At 38.5% G+C, this 18,745-nt stretch overlaps 1 protein-coding gene across 1 annotated transcript in view; it reads left to right on the top strand.

The window, feature by feature from the left end:
- LOC136885424 (aminopeptidase Q) overlaps positions 1 to 18,745 on the top strand; it is a 256,957-nt gene that overhangs the window by 119,677 nt on the left and 118,535 nt on the right. The window contains exons 10-12 of the mRNA XM_067157954.2: positions 4,131 to 4,212; positions 8,653 to 8,836; positions 12,427 to 12,628. Of these exons, the coding sequence (XP_067014055.2) occupies positions 4,131 to 4,212; positions 8,653 to 8,836; positions 12,427 to 12,628 (468 nt within the window). The remainder of the gene's footprint in view (positions 1 to 4,130; positions 4,213 to 8,652; positions 8,837 to 12,426; positions 12,629 to 18,745) is intronic.

Below are 18,745 nucleotides of genomic sequence, written 5' to 3'. Positions count from 1 at the left end.
TTTATTTTGTAACAAGACAGATGAGAAAGGAACTTAAATCTTCTAAGATCACAAAATCTACCCGGAAGCTATCTAAACTATCTGACAACAGACTTCTTGAATGGTAAGCAAAAGTATAATACCCATTTTGCATGAAATAATTGTCTTTTATTCGTATGCTGACTTGTAAGCTCAAGCTCAAATACTTCTGGGAGAGATAGGCGCCGCACAAACTTCAGCGTTACAAAGTAAGTTTTTGTTTTGAGGTATTATCTTGAATATTATTGCAAAAATGATTCTTTAGAATGTCTCAGATTGCACAGTTTCTTGCTAAAATGTAAATTTCTCATGTTTTTGGGGACAAAAATGAGTGGAAAGGAGAGGAAATATAACCTTGATTGCCTTGACAACACAAGCATTGTACAGCGTTTGCTTGAGGATGATTACGAGCAGGAAGATGCTCTAGAAACAAGAAATGAAAGTATAGGCACTGAACAAAATGCAGACAGTAGTGATGAAGCAGGAACAAATGACAGTGCTTATTTCTTAGGGTGAAATGGAGTTTCTAAATGGCATGAAGCTAATCCTCCCAGAAATGTTCAAACCCAGCGACAAAGTATCACACACATTTACCTGGTGTGAAAGGTGTTGAAAAGCTTGCTAAAACTCCTAAAGAATGCTGGGAACTATTCTTTGATGGCACAGTGCTATCTCCTATAGTGGAATGCACAAACAGGAAAACTGAAGAGGTTCAAACGAATTACAGCAGAGAAAGGGACGCTTGACCTACCGACATATGTAAAATAAAGGCCATAATTGGCATACTGTACTTATGTACTGCAGGGAAAGATAACCACAAAAATACCAAGGACATTTCGGCTAGTGATAAGATGGGTGTAGATCTGCGCCGCTTGGTTATGTCAGAGAAACATTTTAGGTTCCTGCTCCATTGCCTAATGTCCATTGTTAGTTGCCTTTATATCAGTAAATAATAATAATAATGTTATTTTATTTACGTCCTACTAGCTACTTTTATGGTTTCCGGAGATGCCAAGGTGCCGGAATTTAGTCCCATACTAGTTCTTTTATGTGCCAGTAAATCTACCGACATGAGGTTGACGTATCTGAGCATCTTCAAATACCACCGGATTGAATTAGGATAGAATCTGCCAAGTTGGGGTCAGAAGGCCAGCGCTTCAACCATCTGAGCCACTCAGCCTGGCTATATCAATTAGATTTAGTAATCTATAATCATCCTTTCAAAATGGCTGAAATTAATGTCAATCCTTATTTGAAACTTTGGTTAGTGTAATTGCCTCAGAAATGGAATGGCGTCTCTCAGATGCCATGCAGCCTACTACGACATAAAATTGTGTGTAAGCACTGCAGGGTTAATGTGATTAATCTAGCGAAGATTTTTCCTTGTATAATACATACTTAGCGATCCCCAATAGGTACATCCACTCCATTAACTCTATAATTAAAACTCACCATTGGACTTTTTCTCTTGTGAAACAACCTGACAATTCATCCCATTCACTATCATGACATCTGCTGCCCATCTGGCAATATTGTTCCAGTTCTTTACTCACATAATTTATATAAGAAAACATAAAGGCCCAGTAAAAGTGCCTTGCAAAATGCCTCTAGTGGTACGCGTGTCATAGGTTCACCATCCCTGGACTAGACTAAAGAATGACTGAATGGGTGGCTAAATTTCTAGTAAAACAGATCTCAAAAAATTGGAGTAGGTAACAGTGGTAAAGGCCATTAGGTGACACGCAAACACGACTTCAGTGGCACGTCAGACAACATACTAACATGTTTTAATGTTTTTAACATGCAAAAAATAGGTCTAAAATCTACCAACATAGCATTACGCTTTAATAAAGAAGTATGTCACAATTAATTTTGTGGCCATTTTTGTTCACATTTTATTAGGTTAAAGCAATACATATATACCTTATTTTAAAAATTTATCGGTTAAAAAAATGTAATTTTCAGTGATGTTTGCACAAATCCGACTCGTTAGCTGAATGGTCAGCGTACTGGCCTTCGGTTTAGAAGGTCCCGGGTTTGATTCCCAGCCGGATTGGGGGTTTTAATCGCTTCTGATTAATTCTTCTGACTTGGGGATTGGGTGTATGTGTCCATCCAAACACTCTTCTCATCATAGTCAGACAACACACTACACTACCAACCAAACACACAATGGTGATTACATCCCTCCATATAGAGTTGACGCCAGGAAGGGCATCCGGCCGTAAAATAAGACCAAATCCACATGTGCGATGCAGTTCGCACCCACGACTCCACAGGTGTGGGAAAAAGTGGTAGTAAAAGAAGAAGTGATGTTTGCACAAAATCATGAAACATTCTGTCGAATGGATTTTGTTCGTAATGCAATATAATACCCAAATTAAGTCAGATGATGGGTTTCATGATGATTTTAAAGGAAAATAACTGGTGGCACACTGGACAGTAAAAGGTAATAGCCAAGACCTTAAATGACACGCTAGTCGACAAAGGTTTGCCATCCCTGGTCTAGTCTAATCGCCCTCATTTTATCAGTAGTCTACCTTGATCTACCCGATCAATAACATGGACCTCCCGAATCTAAAATATCTGCTATATCTTGCTGAAATCCTGCAAGTTGATCCTCACTGGAATATCCTTTTCTAAACCCAAACTGCCTCCAATCAAACAATCACCATTGATTTACATTGAGGGCTGTCACTCAGGTGGCAGATTCCCTACCAGTTCTTTACCTAGTCTGCTCTTAAATGATTTCAAGGCAGTTGAAAAATTTATCAAACATCTCCTTTGATAAATTGATCTTTCTATCTATGTTGCAACAGCTCTACTTCTACTCCGTTGAACAAATTGTATAGTCTTGCTGGTATTGCCCCTCCTGATATCCGTCGAGAGGTTGCAGCAAAAAACGAGAGGAAGAACGCAGAAACATCTGAAGCTCACCCTCTGTATGGATACAGGCCAGTTACTCCAAGACTCAAATCAAGGAAAAGTTTCCTCAGAACAACAGAGGCTCTTAACGGGACATCTCAGCAATCCCGCATTGATATGTGACGCGCAAGCTGCACTCGCTCCGAAGAATGGTTGACACCAAGTGAAGAATTACCACCTGGTCACATGGAGAAATGGAGTACTTGGAGATCACTGAACAGATTACGGGCAGGCATGACAAGATCTAAAAGCAACCTGCAGAAGTGGGGTTTCAACATTGCGTTATCATTGTGTGAGTGTGGTGCAATGCAGACGATGTCTCATTTGTTGCAGTGTAGTAGGTGCCCTAAAACATGCACAGTACAAGATCTACTTCAGGCAACAGAAAATGCACTGGATGTTGCCAATTTCTGGGCAAAAGTAGTATAGACCTTTTTTTCTTTTGATAAGTGTGACTTTGTATATAATTTATATAATTCAGTAAGAGTATGTATGTGTATGTATTTATAGTATCAATTCTTCTGATACAATTAAAAAAAAACTACTAAAACATTTTCATTCCATCCCTGAAGGGGACGGGGAGCCTCCTAGATGGTAATGCCGTCTCTCAAGCCAGGGAGATGTGATACGGTGAAGGAGATGTTCAGAGGAGAGGGTTTGGCGGCCATGGCCTAGGCTAGGAACTGTCCCGCCACTGACCTTAGTGCAGGAGAATGGAAAACAATGGAAAACCATTCTTAGGACAGCATACGGTGGGGACCAGCCCTTCTCCGTCTCCTGAATGCAGAGGTGTAGAGCCAGAACAGAGCTGAGGCTAACCCTCTTCTGCTCGGTTGGTCGGTCGGAGTGCAGAGCCATTGAACCACGAACCAGCCGTGGTCACCTGTAAGCCGAAGCCCACTCTGCATGCATCGACCAACAGCTATCAGTGTTGTCAAGGATAACTAACTGGCAATAGCCTTCCTTGGAAGAGTATTAAAATGCTATCTCACACAGTCAGCACTTCTTTAGCTCTTACTTTGATCTCTTCATAATTGCTTTTATAGTAGATCTAACAATTTCAGTACTAGAGTAAAGCATTTCATGTATGACCAACTAGCTTTCATGGGTGGCTAGAGAGAGTGATTATATTTCTCTGTATGTGCACATATCTGTTATTTTAGAAAAGTTATTATTTTTTGTTACAGCTGTCTGGATGTGGAAAATGCTAAGTAGTACATTGACAGATGAAACATTGAGACTTGGACTCCACAGCTTTATGCATGACAAGTATGTATTGATTCAGTTACTTTTTAATTTGGAAAGATGTATAGTTATGACAGCACTTATGAGTTCCTGGGACTTTTTAAAGTTTCTCTAAGACAAGAAAAAGTGTCAGCTGAAGATTTTGATTATTTTACTCGTTTTAAAGGACATAGTGAATTGGCTATTACTGCAGATTAAAAATTTCATTAGCTAAATGCTAAGTTTAATTTAAAGACTAGCTTCCAATAAAATTTTCATAAACTTGTGGTCTAATTCATGAACATTACCTCAGAAAATATTGGTTAGTTATGATTAAAGCTTTAAAAATATGTACTGAAGAGCATGAACTTTGTATGAGGAAATTATATTATATTCTATACTTGTAGTTGAAAACATATAAGTATTTAAGAGAGATAAAGAAGAATCAAATTGACAAAAGAATAGTGTATATAAAATAGGGGACAGAAAGGTATAAAGAAAGATGACTACCAAATGATTCACTGTGTCTGCTTATACAGGGCAATGGTATACGTAAGAGTACCTGATGGTATAAGGCTAAGTAAAGAAGTAAGTTTATCTAATGTTTTGAAGATGAACAAGTAACAACAGTTCAAGACATTACTTTATTTCAATGTCACTCCTGTATTTTTCAACATAATCATCAAAGTTATTCAAACATTTGTCAGTGTAAAATAAATGTCTCCTTTCCTTCAAGATAAGTATCATGTTTGTTGAACATGCTGTAGCATAAATTTCTGTGAAAAATGGAAAGAGTATACATAGATACTTTGAGGCAGAAACAGGTTTCAGAAGGATATTCCAGGAATCATTAATGAACAAGGCAAGTGTATATATACGAGGACTTGCAGAAGGCAGAAATATTCAGTCAACAGTATGTAAAGAGAGTTGGATATAAGGATAATAACCAGGAAGAGGAGGTTGCTAATACTGGCAAAGTGTCAAAATTTACCAATGATGATAAAGATATTTACAAAAGGATTCTAAAGTTGAAAACTAGAAGGGCAGGTGGGATGGATAAGATTTATAGGGGTATACTAAAGGTAGTGGGTTGAGATATAGTGCCACACCTGAATATTTATTTGATTACTGTTTGTAGGAAGGAGTGATACCAAATGAATGGAGAGTTGCTATAGTAGCCCCAGTGTACAGGTGAAGGGTGACAAACATAAAGCAGTTAATTACAGGCCAGTCAATTTGACATGTTTTGCATGTAAATGCATGTAAACTCTGGGAAAGCATTGTTTCTAACTGTATTAGACATGTTTGCAAAATTACTAACTGGTTTGATAGAAGACATTTTGTGTTTCAGAGTGGTTATTCCAGTGAGCCTCAGCTTGTGGGATTCTAATAAAATATAGCAGATGTATTAGATTCAGGAGGTCAAATGGACTGTATCGCTATGGATCTATCCAAGGCTCTTAATAGAGTGGATCATGGGAGACTGCTGACAAAATGAGGGCTATTGGTTTAGACAAAAGTGTGGGTGAATGGGTGGCTAAAATTCTGGAAAAAAGAACTCTACTCCTGTAATGTTTAAAAGGAAGGTTCCATACAGTGGTTTAATTCAATTTCATTACATAACATAGAACATGTTACATAACTCTTTATCTAATGCCTGTACAAGTTTTAAATTATGTGTATAGTTCTGAAGAGAACTTTCTCATACTGTACCAGGAAATTATTTGATAATAAAAATCATGACTAGATTTTTTGAAGAGTAATGATATCTTATCGCAGGGCACACTGGGTGTAGATGTGGAGCTGGGTACAGAGAGAGGTCGTGTCTGTAATATGTTCCAAATTCTTTAAACTGAATTTATTCAAATAAGGTTCAGCTAGCAATTGTGCTGGTTACAGTGAAGTTGTTTCCATAGAACCTCTTCGATAGACAGCGACCCAACCATGGAAACACGATGCCTCGTGGTCAGCAACCAAACCATGGAACCATGATCCCTTGTAGGCAGCAATGGGTTGTCATTGATTCTTGAAGGTCTCGGCACAGGGTAACCATTCACTGATTTATGTAATGCGAGTGTCCACATTTAACTGTCCCCCGAGTATCGGAATGATTCACGTAAACCACAGCACTTGGTGAATTGTAATCGTTGTCTCGATTCTGACTTAGAACCCAAATGTAAAATTTGAAAAATAAGTTGCTCTTGGGAAACTTGTGGTGGCTTTTCACAGGAAAAAAAAAAGAAGTTTGACTTCTATCACTGGTGTGAAGTCTTTCTACCAAATTAAAATTTTCACTGTTCATTAGGACTCATCACAACACAGTTTATTCCTATTTGCGTGGAGAAATAGAATGTCTGATGGAATAATTGAAGACACTAAATGTTTGTAGCGAACTACTAAAAGCACAGTTTACTTGGAAATTTCACTTGCATTTTACACAAATGTCTATGAGTGCACTTGTGTCTATTTATGTAGTGAAAAATCACTTGGAAAAATCACTAGCATTCCTAACTACTGCATTCTGTGTGAAGAGTTGTTGTTGTTGTTGTTGTTGTTGTAAAAAGTCTGTTTTCAGAAGAAACATATCACTTTTCAACTACTGCATTTGATATAATGTCTAAGTGAATTATTAAACACTTGTTGTATGAAAAGTAAAGTCTCTGAATATTCTGTTATTCACATTGTAATGTTAAAGTTTAAGTTGAGTTCACTTGGAAATTATTCTGACTTCTAGCATACACGTAAATGTTGGTTATTGAAGTCATCCTCTTCAATATTTATAAGTTTCTCAATGAGGTTTTACTTACTGAAAGTTTATAAGAACTGTAATACCGGAATTATTCATTGTTCCACAGCTCGTACGTCACTTGGATTTAATCTCGCCCTTCAGGCCAACTCCATACCATGCGGCGAGCTAACATCATCGTGTTGTTGGTGTGAACTGAAGTAACAGGCTTAGGAGCTATGGCCTTTTATTCAAATCTAGCTCCGACGTAAAGTTTTATATAATCTTGAATATCTCCGTAATCCCTGGATTGATTTTGGAGAAATTAACATGAGGAGATGTTCAAAATGTATTCTATAAGGTGCCATTATTTCTGAATCGATACCACAATTGGTTTAGAAGATAGCAAATTTCTTGCATGGAAGTTTCCAGATCGTATGACGCAACCTGTCCTTGACCCCGTGCTGGCTGTGCGATGAAGAGGGTAGTACTGCGGCGGGTTGACTACTCGCTCCTGTGAGACTTTGTTATTATTAGCACTGAAAATACACTCGCTAATACTTTATAAATTATTTATGATGTATTTTATTTAAGAAATACTTGATGTACGGTCAATCATAGTACAGAATCACACATCTCGTCATATACCACCTGTTCTTTGAATAAATGAAATATCTCTAATCTTATAAGATGTTATTTTAACAGGACACAAACTTGCAGATGTATTTTAATACTCAATTTTTCAATATAGGTGTACTTTTAGAATATTTTAACTTTGTGTGTATCTTGCCTACAATGATACCTTGATTCCAACTTTATCAATGATTGAACTTTAAGCTTATGGTATAATATTTAATAATTTTGCGTGGCTATTTCTAGTCGAGTGCAGCCCTTGTAAGGCAGACCCTCTGATGAGGGTGGGTGGCATCTGCCATGGGTAGGTAACTTGCGTGTTATTGTGGTTGGGGGATAGTGTTATGTGTGGTGTGTAAGTTTCAGGGATGTTGGGGACAGCACAAATACCCAGTCCCCGAGCCAAGGGAATTTAACCATTTTAAGGTTAAAATCTCCGACCCGGCCGGGAATCAAATCCACGACCCTCTGGACCAAAGGCCAGCTCGCTAACCATTTATCCATGGAGCCGGACAAACTGATGATGTTCTCTATGAAGAACGAAACATGTACTTGTATAAAATAAACATTGGGAACTTGTATAGGTGGGACTTTTCTATAATTTAACAAGCCCATTAAGGTTGACAATACAGACCAAACATGACGTTTATAACTTGTAATAAGCAGGATATGGCGTGGAGTGACATTAGTGGACAAATAACCTTGAGTGGTGCTATTAAGGGTAGGAGAGATTATAGTATGAAGTAAAGCTGGAATTCAAAAGGACAAATTGTGCTAAATATACATTTTTAGGAACAGGAATTAGTGATTGGAATAATTTACGAAGGAAAATGTTCAGTAAATTTCCAAGTTCTTTGAAATTGTTTGAGAAAGGACTAAGTAAAGAACTGATAGGGAATCTGTCAAGTGGGCAACAGCGTTCACTGCAAATCAATGATGAATGGTTGAAATCTTCATCAAGAAAGGAAAAATTCACAGCAGTTATGCAGGTTGCTCAAAATCTACTCTATTACATTTCTCAACTAAGAGTTCTAAAACGTATTCAACCTATACTGTGTGTAGTATGTATGTTATGAATGAATGTAATCAAAATATTATACTTTGCTAAGAGGCTTTCTATTTTCCAGGGCATTTAAAACATATAATGAAGATGATATATTCGAGGCACTGAACAATCAAGCCTGGCTGGATGGCGTCCTGCCTTTATCTTTTTCAGTACGAGATATAGCTAAATCATGGATTGATGAGAAACTATTTCCAGTTGTCACAGTTACAAGGAATTATGCTGAGAACTTGGCAACTATTGAACAGGTGACCTATTTTATTAATAATTTTAGAGATGCAATTAGACCTTAATAATTGAATGGGTGCTCGCAAAAATGGGCTAACCAACATTTTGTCAGAACAGAGATAAATCAACTTTTGCAAATATCAAAAAACAAAAATTATACCATAAAAATAATATTTGTTTCATTATTTTATCTTGATGTAGTACCTTTAAATTATCAATACCATATATTGGAACTCTATTAAAAATGAAATGTGCTTGGAAAAATAGGCATATAAAAAATGGAAGAAAATTGACTTGTGCGTTGACCTAGCTATAGTCAATAGTTTACCTTAGATTAGTAACCAAACTTTATTTTATGTTCATACAATACAAAAAAGGTGTTTTATACAAACATAAAGATGCCGGCCCTCGTGGTGTAGGGGTTTGATTTCCAGCCAGGTCAGGGATTTTTCTCTCGACCTGAGGGCTGATTCAAGGTCCACTCAGCCTACGTGATTCGAATTGTGGAGCTATCTGACAGTGAGATGGCGGCCCCGGTCTCGAAAATCCAGAATAACGGCTGAGAGGATGTGTCGCGCTGACCACACGACCCCTCGTAATCCGCAGGCCTTTGGGCTGAGTAGCGGTCGCTGGGCAGGCCAGAGCCCTTCCAAGGGCATAAGTGCCATGGGTTTTTTTTAGACATAAAGATGCTTCAGACTTATTTTGAAATATGACATAACTTTCCCTCATGCGACAATCATCAGCCATGTGGGTCATATTCTAATGATTCCTCAGTCACCTCTTGGCCATTGCCAGCTGTCAGTTCTCTGTAATACTGGTGATATATTGCAGGGACATATTCAAATAGCTCAAGCAAGTCCTTAAAGCTTTGCTGGCTTTATTGGCCTTGTAACACTGTACTTTGGTGACAGCTGAACAGTAACAAGTGATGGCCGACCACCATTATTGTTCTTTTTGTGAAGGTCAACACAATCATATTCCTCAACAATACCATATAAATATTTTAAAAAATACTTAAATGGTACATCTTTCATAAATAGTTTGGCTGAAACTTTGCTAATTAGTACTCTTTGCTTATTTACAGCAATTGGTTAATTTTTCTAGCAAAGGTTGATTGCTCACAAACTTATCCCTTGTCATTTATACTACTTGAAATGGCTTTCTTACTCTAGCTCTTTTTACTGAATACTTCCATTCATCTGACACAAAAACACAAGAAACACCCACAACCTCTAGTATATATGGGGTTAAGGTTAGCTAACCTACAAATACAGCAACGCAACCTTTACTGCCTCCTCCTTAAATGTCTGTTAGCCCGATTTTACAATAACAAAACTGGCCTAAATAAAATGGCATAAAATTCAAAGCATTGTATCTCATCACACAGGATTGCTCCAGGTTAGCCCAACTCACAGAAGATACTTTGAGCCTTCCGCAATTGATGGCAGCACATAACTAATTTTTTCCAAATTTGTTGGTTAGCCCATTTTTGCAAGCACCCATTCATTAAGGATTACAAATTTATTATAGAAACTGGAAGAATGGTTAGCATTACTTTCAAGGAAGCTAAATTAATCAGCCATTTTATAGTTTCCATGAAAGAAACATTATTAATATAGGTTAAAATGACATATTTCTTTTTCTGGCATAGTGTTATCTGTTCTCATTGGCCCAGATATAATGACAGACATCATTGCCCCAGATATAATGATGGACATCACATCACATCACAAACACAGCTACAGACTAGCCTTAGAATATTCAATGGGGCCAGCAGGGAACATTGCACAAGTTTTGTATTCTATATCTACAAATATGTTTGCTGGGGTTTTTTTTTGGCAAGAATTCTCAAGTTTCATATTTCCCATTTGAAGTTTACTATAAACAAGAGAAAGTTCCCTCCTATGCGCTTTGTTATTGCTCCACTGAGTGTTTGATTTGTATATTGCTAAGTGAAAGAACATTTGAACAATTTAATCCATCAAGATATAGTGCCATAACACATCGATGAACATTTTAAAGATTTTTATGTGGATTGTTATTGCATCAGTGAACCTAATGTTTTTATGACTAGAAAGACATGTTAATCTATTCACCGAACTTTGTTTGGTTTGGTTAATCTACAGTGTATCTAATGAGTCAAGTATTTGATGCCCAACAGGGAAGTAAGGATTTCACTTATTAACCCTGTAATGTTTTAATTGGAAATGTTTTAGTCTTTGAAGATGACCTATTTGATCTAGACAAGGTTGTTGGCTCCAGACAATAATTCAGAATTGACTCAAAATATGCTTTGTACATAATAATTTAAGGGGCTTGTGGAAATATTTTATTTTCTTTTGTTACTGATTTCATATTCAATGGTCTTGTTTGAAGAAGTAGATCATGGTATCTAAGTTTTAGTTATTGAAGTTGAGATGGACTTTTTCAGAATCTCTATAGAACACCTAGTCAACTGTTATGGTTCTACAAATATCACATTCTGTTCAAACTCTCCTTTGATTTGTATCTATTTTTATCCCACCCCATATAATATTGTTATTGGTAAAGTCTAGTGAATTTGTTGTATAATCTTCAGTTTCACAGTTTTTCTGATCTCATTCATTATATATGATGATGAGAAGGGGAGGTGAAGCATAAGTATAAAGTTAGAATTTTATTTACTAGCAGTTTAATAATGCACTAACACATAAGTTTTTGGCGACATGAAGATGGGAAAGTACTAGGATTGGGAAGGTAGTGTCCATGGTCTTAATTAAGGTACATCCCTAGCATTTTCTTGGTGTCAAAATAGAAGACCACAGAAAACCATCTTTAGGGCTGCTAATGGTGGGATTCAAACACACCATCTCCCAAATGCAAGCTCACAACTTCACAATCCTAACTCCACAGCCAACTCGCTCAGTTTAGAAAATTAGAGAATGAAAACAAATCTGAACAAATTCATGGAAAATGGGTCATTTCAGTGACTCAATGCATAGACAATCGGTTGATAACCAAGAACCCTTCTTTTTTTTTTTGCTTGCAAGTTGCTTTAAGTCGCACCGACACAGATAGGTCTTATGGCGATGATGGAACAGAATGGGTCAGGAGTGGGAAGGAAGCGGCCGTGACCTAAATTAAGGTACAGCCCCAGCATTTCCCTGGTGTGAAAATGGGGAAACACGGAAAACCATCTTCAGGGCTGCCGACAGTAGGGTTTGAACCCATTATCTCCCGAATACTGGAACCCTTTGTTTTAGATGACGGATCATGGTGTTGCAATATGTGGCTGGCTGGCTGGCTGGGCTGGGCTGGCTTGGCTTGGCTGGGCTGGGCTGGGCTGGGCTGGGCTGGGCTGGGCTAGCTGGCTAAAAAAATTTCAAGGAATTTAATCTACAGACAGATAGAGACACAGATGACATTGAACTGAACCCACTTTTCATTTCTGTACACCTAAGCCAAAATAAAAAGGAAATATGAAGTGAAAATCTAAAGTGTACAGACAAAATTGTAATTTTTTAAATATAGATATTGTTCTTCTGTATTATTAGACTTTTGTGTTATACATTTCAAATGGTCAAATAGCAGCAGAAAAGGATTAACATTCTTATCTGTTGTTTTTCAGCATCCATATCTGCCAAAGAATAAAAAAAATCAAACTCAAGAAAATAAGGAATACTTGTTTTGGGTGCCAGTCATGTATATAACGCAGAAGAACTTGGACATAAGCTCTGTGCAGTTAAGTTTTTGGATGAAGGAAAGGAGAAGTTACATATTAGACCTTCCTGGTCAAGATACATTCATAATTGTGAATCCTGAACTTGTAGGTAAGTTCCAAATGAATTTGAAGAGGAATATGCGAGTATACAAATATAACAGTATTTAGAACTGCAGGGCATAGTTTATGAAAACTTACTTCTGCAGGGTAATGATAGAGGAATTAACTACACCAAATGTACAATAACCCTAATCTTTGATGAATATGTTAGATCATCATCATCATCATCATCTCTAATTTTCTGTAATGGCAAGCTTTGTCCTGTAAATTAACAATGTAACCACTCTTGTACTCTTCCAGTAATAATAATAATAATTGATACGGGGATTTGTCTTGGATCACAGAGATAAGAAAGTGCGTGGGGTGAATGGCTAGGCAGGGGATCACTTAGAGCAAAAATTTACCTTAACAAAAATGGGCAATTTAATTTCTTTGCTTACTAAAAACCTAAATAGAGTAATATAATGATTTAACAACAAGTAGTTGAAAAATTACTTGATAATATTCACATTAAACATTGAGCTCATCCGCTCCAACAATACATTGGAGTTAGAAGTCCTTAATCAGGTACAAGACGTATTGGAAGAAACTCCCAGTCATTAACCTACATATGAAAGAGCATAATTAAACCTGACAGGTAGATTATTATAAATTCTGAGCTCCAAATACATAGAGACTAGCCTCAATAAAGCAATATGCTGCTTGTTACATTCTCAATTACACCAGTAACCAATTGGGTGACCCCACTTCAAAGAGTTCATACACAGGTTGCTCCATGGTGGGCTTATCAATTACATAATTTCACAACCAAGTTAAGGATTGTTCCCCAAGGGAACCTAAATGTAGAGAGGTTGCCCGCAAAACCATAAAGAATATACAGGGGCATATTACACATTCTACTAGGCCTTCAGAAGGAAAAGAAAAGGTTACAACAAAACATGCCATTAACAAAAGGCAAGGAGGTGAAACACAGGCACTCTTTAGAAGAATGTTCTGCAAAAAACAAGAACCTAGGTAGGCTTAAGGCCCAATGACACAGAGGCTAATCCCATGCTAAAAATGGGTGATTAAAAGGGGAATGTTTAAAAGCTGAGACAAATTTCCAAAAGTTAAAGGTTGAAAACTTTAGTCACCCAGCTCAAAAGTCAAAGGAGAGAGTTCCAAGGGTCACCACTTGTGCTTCCTTTAATTAAATATAATCCCAGTATGGAATATAAATTGAGTCTGAAGACTGCACAGAAGGTCCTACATTTCAGCAAAAAATTAAAAAAAATTCATATTAGATTGTAAGGAAAATTGCTGAAATCTTTCCCTTGAAATACACACCGGCACAATTACATATTTAGGTAAATTCTGCCATTACCTGTCAGTGCTGGATCTTCTTCAAGCCGGCCACCTCCTGCCTCCTGCGCCTCAACCTCCGTCAAGTCACACTATCAATCACCGGAGCAAATCAGACAAGATGGCCCTGAACCGCTCTTTCTTTTGTCTAAAATATTTCTTCTTGAGCGTAAAAACCAGTAGCCAGTGTAAATAAATAAGACATATGTTTATTAAATGAGTACAAGAGAGCTGGGGGAACATCTTTTATACATTGTTGTGAATGGATCTTGTTTAATGACAAGTACTTCTTTGTCATAAAAGTACGTCGAAGCAGAATGTTGAGTATGTTATTTGGTATTAGGAGGATGAATGTTAAATTTCTTCTTGGACTTGATAAAAAGTCTAGAAAGAAAAATTAAAACAAAATGAGTATGCTAAAGAAATGTAGATATTGAATATTAAAAATCGAACAAGTTGGGAATATAATAAAACAAATACTCACTCCCGCTTTGGCCTTATTGATGGCAAGTGGACTCTGTTAAGTGACTGCGTTGATGTTAGACTGAGTGCTAACAGTTGGCTGCCGAGAGCTGCCAGTATTATAAAACAGGCATTAGTGAAGGGGAAGGGAGGCGAGCTGAAGGGGAGAAAATAGCTTTCGTGTGTCATATTTGAATTAATTTATTGGTTTGTTGTTCTGAATTTAGTTTGATTATTTCTTCAAAAAGAATGTTTACTTTTTCTGAATTTTTTTAAGATTAAAGGTAGGATTGTTCCTTTGGTGAAGATGTTTATGGATATTTTCATATATATTAAGGAAAGCACCTTTATTTGCTGTGTGCATTATGTCCAAATCTTGGTCCATGGAACAAAATGAGTGGCCCTAATCAGTCACATGATTAATCATAGCAGAGAATCTATTATATTTTCTGGCATTTGGGTTAAATAAACTTCTCCCAATCTGATCAATGTAACTAGCATTACATTGGAAGCACTTTAAGATGTTAAGCCTTGAGCAGACCCCTTGATGTTATTTTAAAGGAGTAGGCTATGTGCCGACACTGTGTTTCACTCTCTCCCTGCCTTGTGTTTTACCACTGCTGCCATCACCACCAACCCCCTTAATTCTTACAGGGGTTGGAATCCAGATAAAGTTCTTTGAACAAGAGAGAGGCGGGAATATGCAATATGAAGGGGTTTTTATGGGTTTTTCATGAATCCTGATTTTGCGAGTTGAGACATGAGGGGAAAAGAAGGGTGCAGGTTCAGAAGAACAAAATAAACTGTTAACACCATTATATAGGAAGCTAAGGTCGACTACCTTCCTGCGAGTAGATAACAGGCGAAGGTTTAAATTATTCGATTGCAGCTCAAGTTTCGACAATCAGATACTCTGGCTCTAACAATACACAGAAGAATGACTGCATGTGATCAGTGTGATTCAGATTAGCGGGTGAAGAGGTAGACCAAATGGGAGACACGAGTTCAATAATCGATAGGATGCTTCTGTTGGTAGATTGTCCACTAGACTATGTTTCCAAATCTAATTCACATTTTGAATATGGACCAATTCCTGGATATCCCACAGTCCCAGATCTATATAAGATACTCAGTAAATGGTAAAGAAAGATACAATCATACAAATACAGTGTGATTTTTCCAAATCCTGAAAATGGTAGCCATCACTTTTCCTAGTGATGAAGCCACTTTGAGTTTCTTCTGTTGGGGGTGAGGTTGCATGACAATACTTCATTGATTGCCTTTAAATCTCCTTTTCAAAATGGTGCAGTCATGTTTCATCTTTCACCACAATTCTTGAAAGGCTATCATCCCCACTATTCTCACACAGTGCCAAAAGTTTATTGCACACAGCCTCTCTTGTACCCTTATGGGCAGCTCTCAACATTCTCGGCAAAGAGACTGTCTGCTGCATACATTCACCAATAGATTTGCGAAGTGTATGGTACTAATGCTATGAGTGAAGGCAAAGTGTGTACTACTAGTGTGTACTAGGAGACTTCAAAGATAGCCGTGACAACATGAACAACAAAAACCGTATCAATAATAGAACAGAAATAATTTTGTATTAAGGATATTAAGGGGTGTGTTTACAGGTATAATGAGTGAGAAAAAGTCAGTGGGTTTTTATGTTATATTCAGTGGACTTTTGTGTGTGTATTTAGTGGCTTTGTTCATGTTGGTTCTGGCAACACTGGTTGTGAGATATTGAAATAGAATATGAAGATGATAATGTCAACTGCAGTACAGTAAGTCAATGGGTACAGAGAATATCGGGTAGTAATAGGTATGCCAAGATTTAATATTCTCCTTGCAGTGGCAGTCTATACACTGCACAAACATCTGATACTACGTGAACGTGTTTGTTTAATTTCATTCTAAAAAATAGAAGTTATATTACCTTATTTCTCCGAATCCAAGACGATTACAAACAACTTTTTCCTTCAAATAAATTAATCAGGCTTAAAAAGTGCTTTGTGAAATCATATTATGAATGTCTTTTCTTATACAGTACGCATTTTTAGACCGTAGACACAGAACATTGGCTTTAGTTATGCCGTATTTTTTGCGGCTGTAAATTATGCTTTATTTCATTGGGTTTAATAACCATTAACTTAAACTTGGCATCATAATATCGAAGGAAACTCGTTGAAAATTTGCTTGCAATACACATTCCACACGTCTCTACAATACGACGATCCACCAGGAAAATATTCTTGCTTACTCTAAAACTGTTACTTTCACTCAGCGTCAGATATAACTAGTGATGGGCGAATGATACGGAAGTTCGAGCAGGCTCGAGTCGGCCCGATACAGTACGTAGGCTCGATGCCGTATTGAACCTGTTCGAACTGTCAGGCGACACCACACATCGACTAAGCGGAGCGCGGACGGATAATTCGTCCTATTAGATTACTACTAGGTACACTCAGTATATTTATGTGTCGGGGGGTGGTGAACACAACGTTCTCAGTGAACGGAAAGAGCATTTGTTTAAGTCTTTCTGGCAGTACGAACAACAGATTGGTAATATTTATTTCGTTAATATGTACCTTTGCATTTTACATTTTGTCCGCTCTTCAGAAATACGTTTCTGTATAACTTTGTCGTGTTTTGCAGGCTTAATGTTGTTAATCATTACTTTCAAGTACCGATAGTTAACATGTTTTTCGTATGCTACGAGCTATTATTTTCTCATTAATAATTAGTAATACATTATTATTTTATTTGCTATTGGCTTTACGTCGCACAGACACAGATAGGTCTTATGGCGACGATGGGACAGGAAAGGGCTAGGACTGGGAAGGAAGCGACCGTAGCATTAATTAAGGTACAGCCCCAGCATTTGCCTGGTGTGAAAATGGGAAACCACAGAAAAACATCTTCAGGGCTGCCGACGGTGGGGCTCGAACCCACTATCTCCCAATAATACATTATTATGTCCGCCTCTGTGGTGTAGTGGTTAGGGTGTTTAGCTGCCACCCCCGGAGGCCCGGGTTCGATTCCAGGCTCTGCCATGAAATTTGAAAAGTGGTGCGAGGGCTGGAACGGGGTCCACGCAGCCTCTGGATGTCAACTGAGTAGAGGTGGGTTGGATTCCCACCTCAGTCATCCTCGAAGTGGTTTTCCGTGGTGGCCCACTTCTCCTCCAGGCTATTGCCGTGATGGTACCTAACTTACGGGCACGGCCGCTTCCTTCCCTCTTCCTTGTCTATCCCTTCCAATCTTCCCATCCTCCCGCAGGGCCCCTGTTCAGCATAACAGGAAAGGCCGCGTGGGCAAGGTACTGGTCATCCTCCCCAGTTGTATCCCTGACCCAGAGCCTGAAACTCCAGGATACTGCCCTTGAGGCGGTGGAGGTAGGATCCCTCGCTGAGTCCGAGGGAAAAACCGACCCTGGAGGGTAAGCAGATTAAGACGAAGAAGAAGATGGGCAATTAAAGAAAACGATGCCGAAAACCGAAAAAGTAGCTAGTGGGTCGTTAAGCCAATAACGAACAATGGAGTTCTTTACTTCAATGGTTATGGCCCCAAACAGGAAATAAACACCCCTTACACCCTCGTTTTAAAGCGCTGGGGAAATCGGGCTAGAAAAATATAAGGGCCAAGAAAGAATAATAATTTTATTGGCTTTACGTCCCACTAACAACTTTTACCGTTTTCGGACACGCCAAGGTGCCGGAAGTTAGTTCCGCAGGAGTTCTTTGCGTGCCATTAAATCTACCGACAAGAGGTTGACGTATTTGAGCTCGAACCTCGGCGCGTATCGGGTCGGCTCGATCCGGCTCGAACTCGGGTATCGTTTGCCCATCACTAGCTGTAGCCCGAGTTAGACTCCGCCTTCGGTCACGTATGTGCTCGAACTTGCTACGAACAGGCTTGAACCTAGGTGCGTATCGGGTCGGCTCGATCCTGCTCGAACACGGGTATCGTTTGTCCATCACTAGTTGTAGCCCGAGTCAGAATCCGCCTTCGGTCTTGTGACAGCTCGAGCTTGCTTCGAACAGGCTCGAACCTCGGCTCGATCCCGCTAGAACACAGGTATCGTTTGTCCATCACTAGTTGTAGCCCGAGTCAGAATTCGCCTTCGGCCTTGTGACAGCTCGAGCTTGCTTCGAACAGGCTCGAACCTCGGCTCGTATCGGGTCGGCTCGATCCCGCTAGTACACAGGTATCGTTTGTCCAAGCTCGAGCAGTCACGTGATCGAAGGCGGTGGTTGTCTCGGGCTACAGATAGAACGTGCAGATTAGCAAACTGCATATGAAGTGAAGCACCTTTCACACATGTGTGTGTATAATATTTATAACGGAGGTGCGTGCTTTC

Source organism: Anabrus simplex, chromosome 1 (assembly GCF_040414725.1).
Source record: "Anabrus simplex isolate iqAnaSimp1 chromosome 1, ASM4041472v1, whole genome shotgun sequence".
Lineage (NCBI taxonomy): Eukaryota > Metazoa > Arthropoda > Insecta > Orthoptera > Tettigoniidae > Anabrus > Anabrus simplex.
The sequence above is the reverse complement of the archived record's forward strand: the minus strand, read 5'-3'. Positions and strand labels throughout refer to the sequence as shown.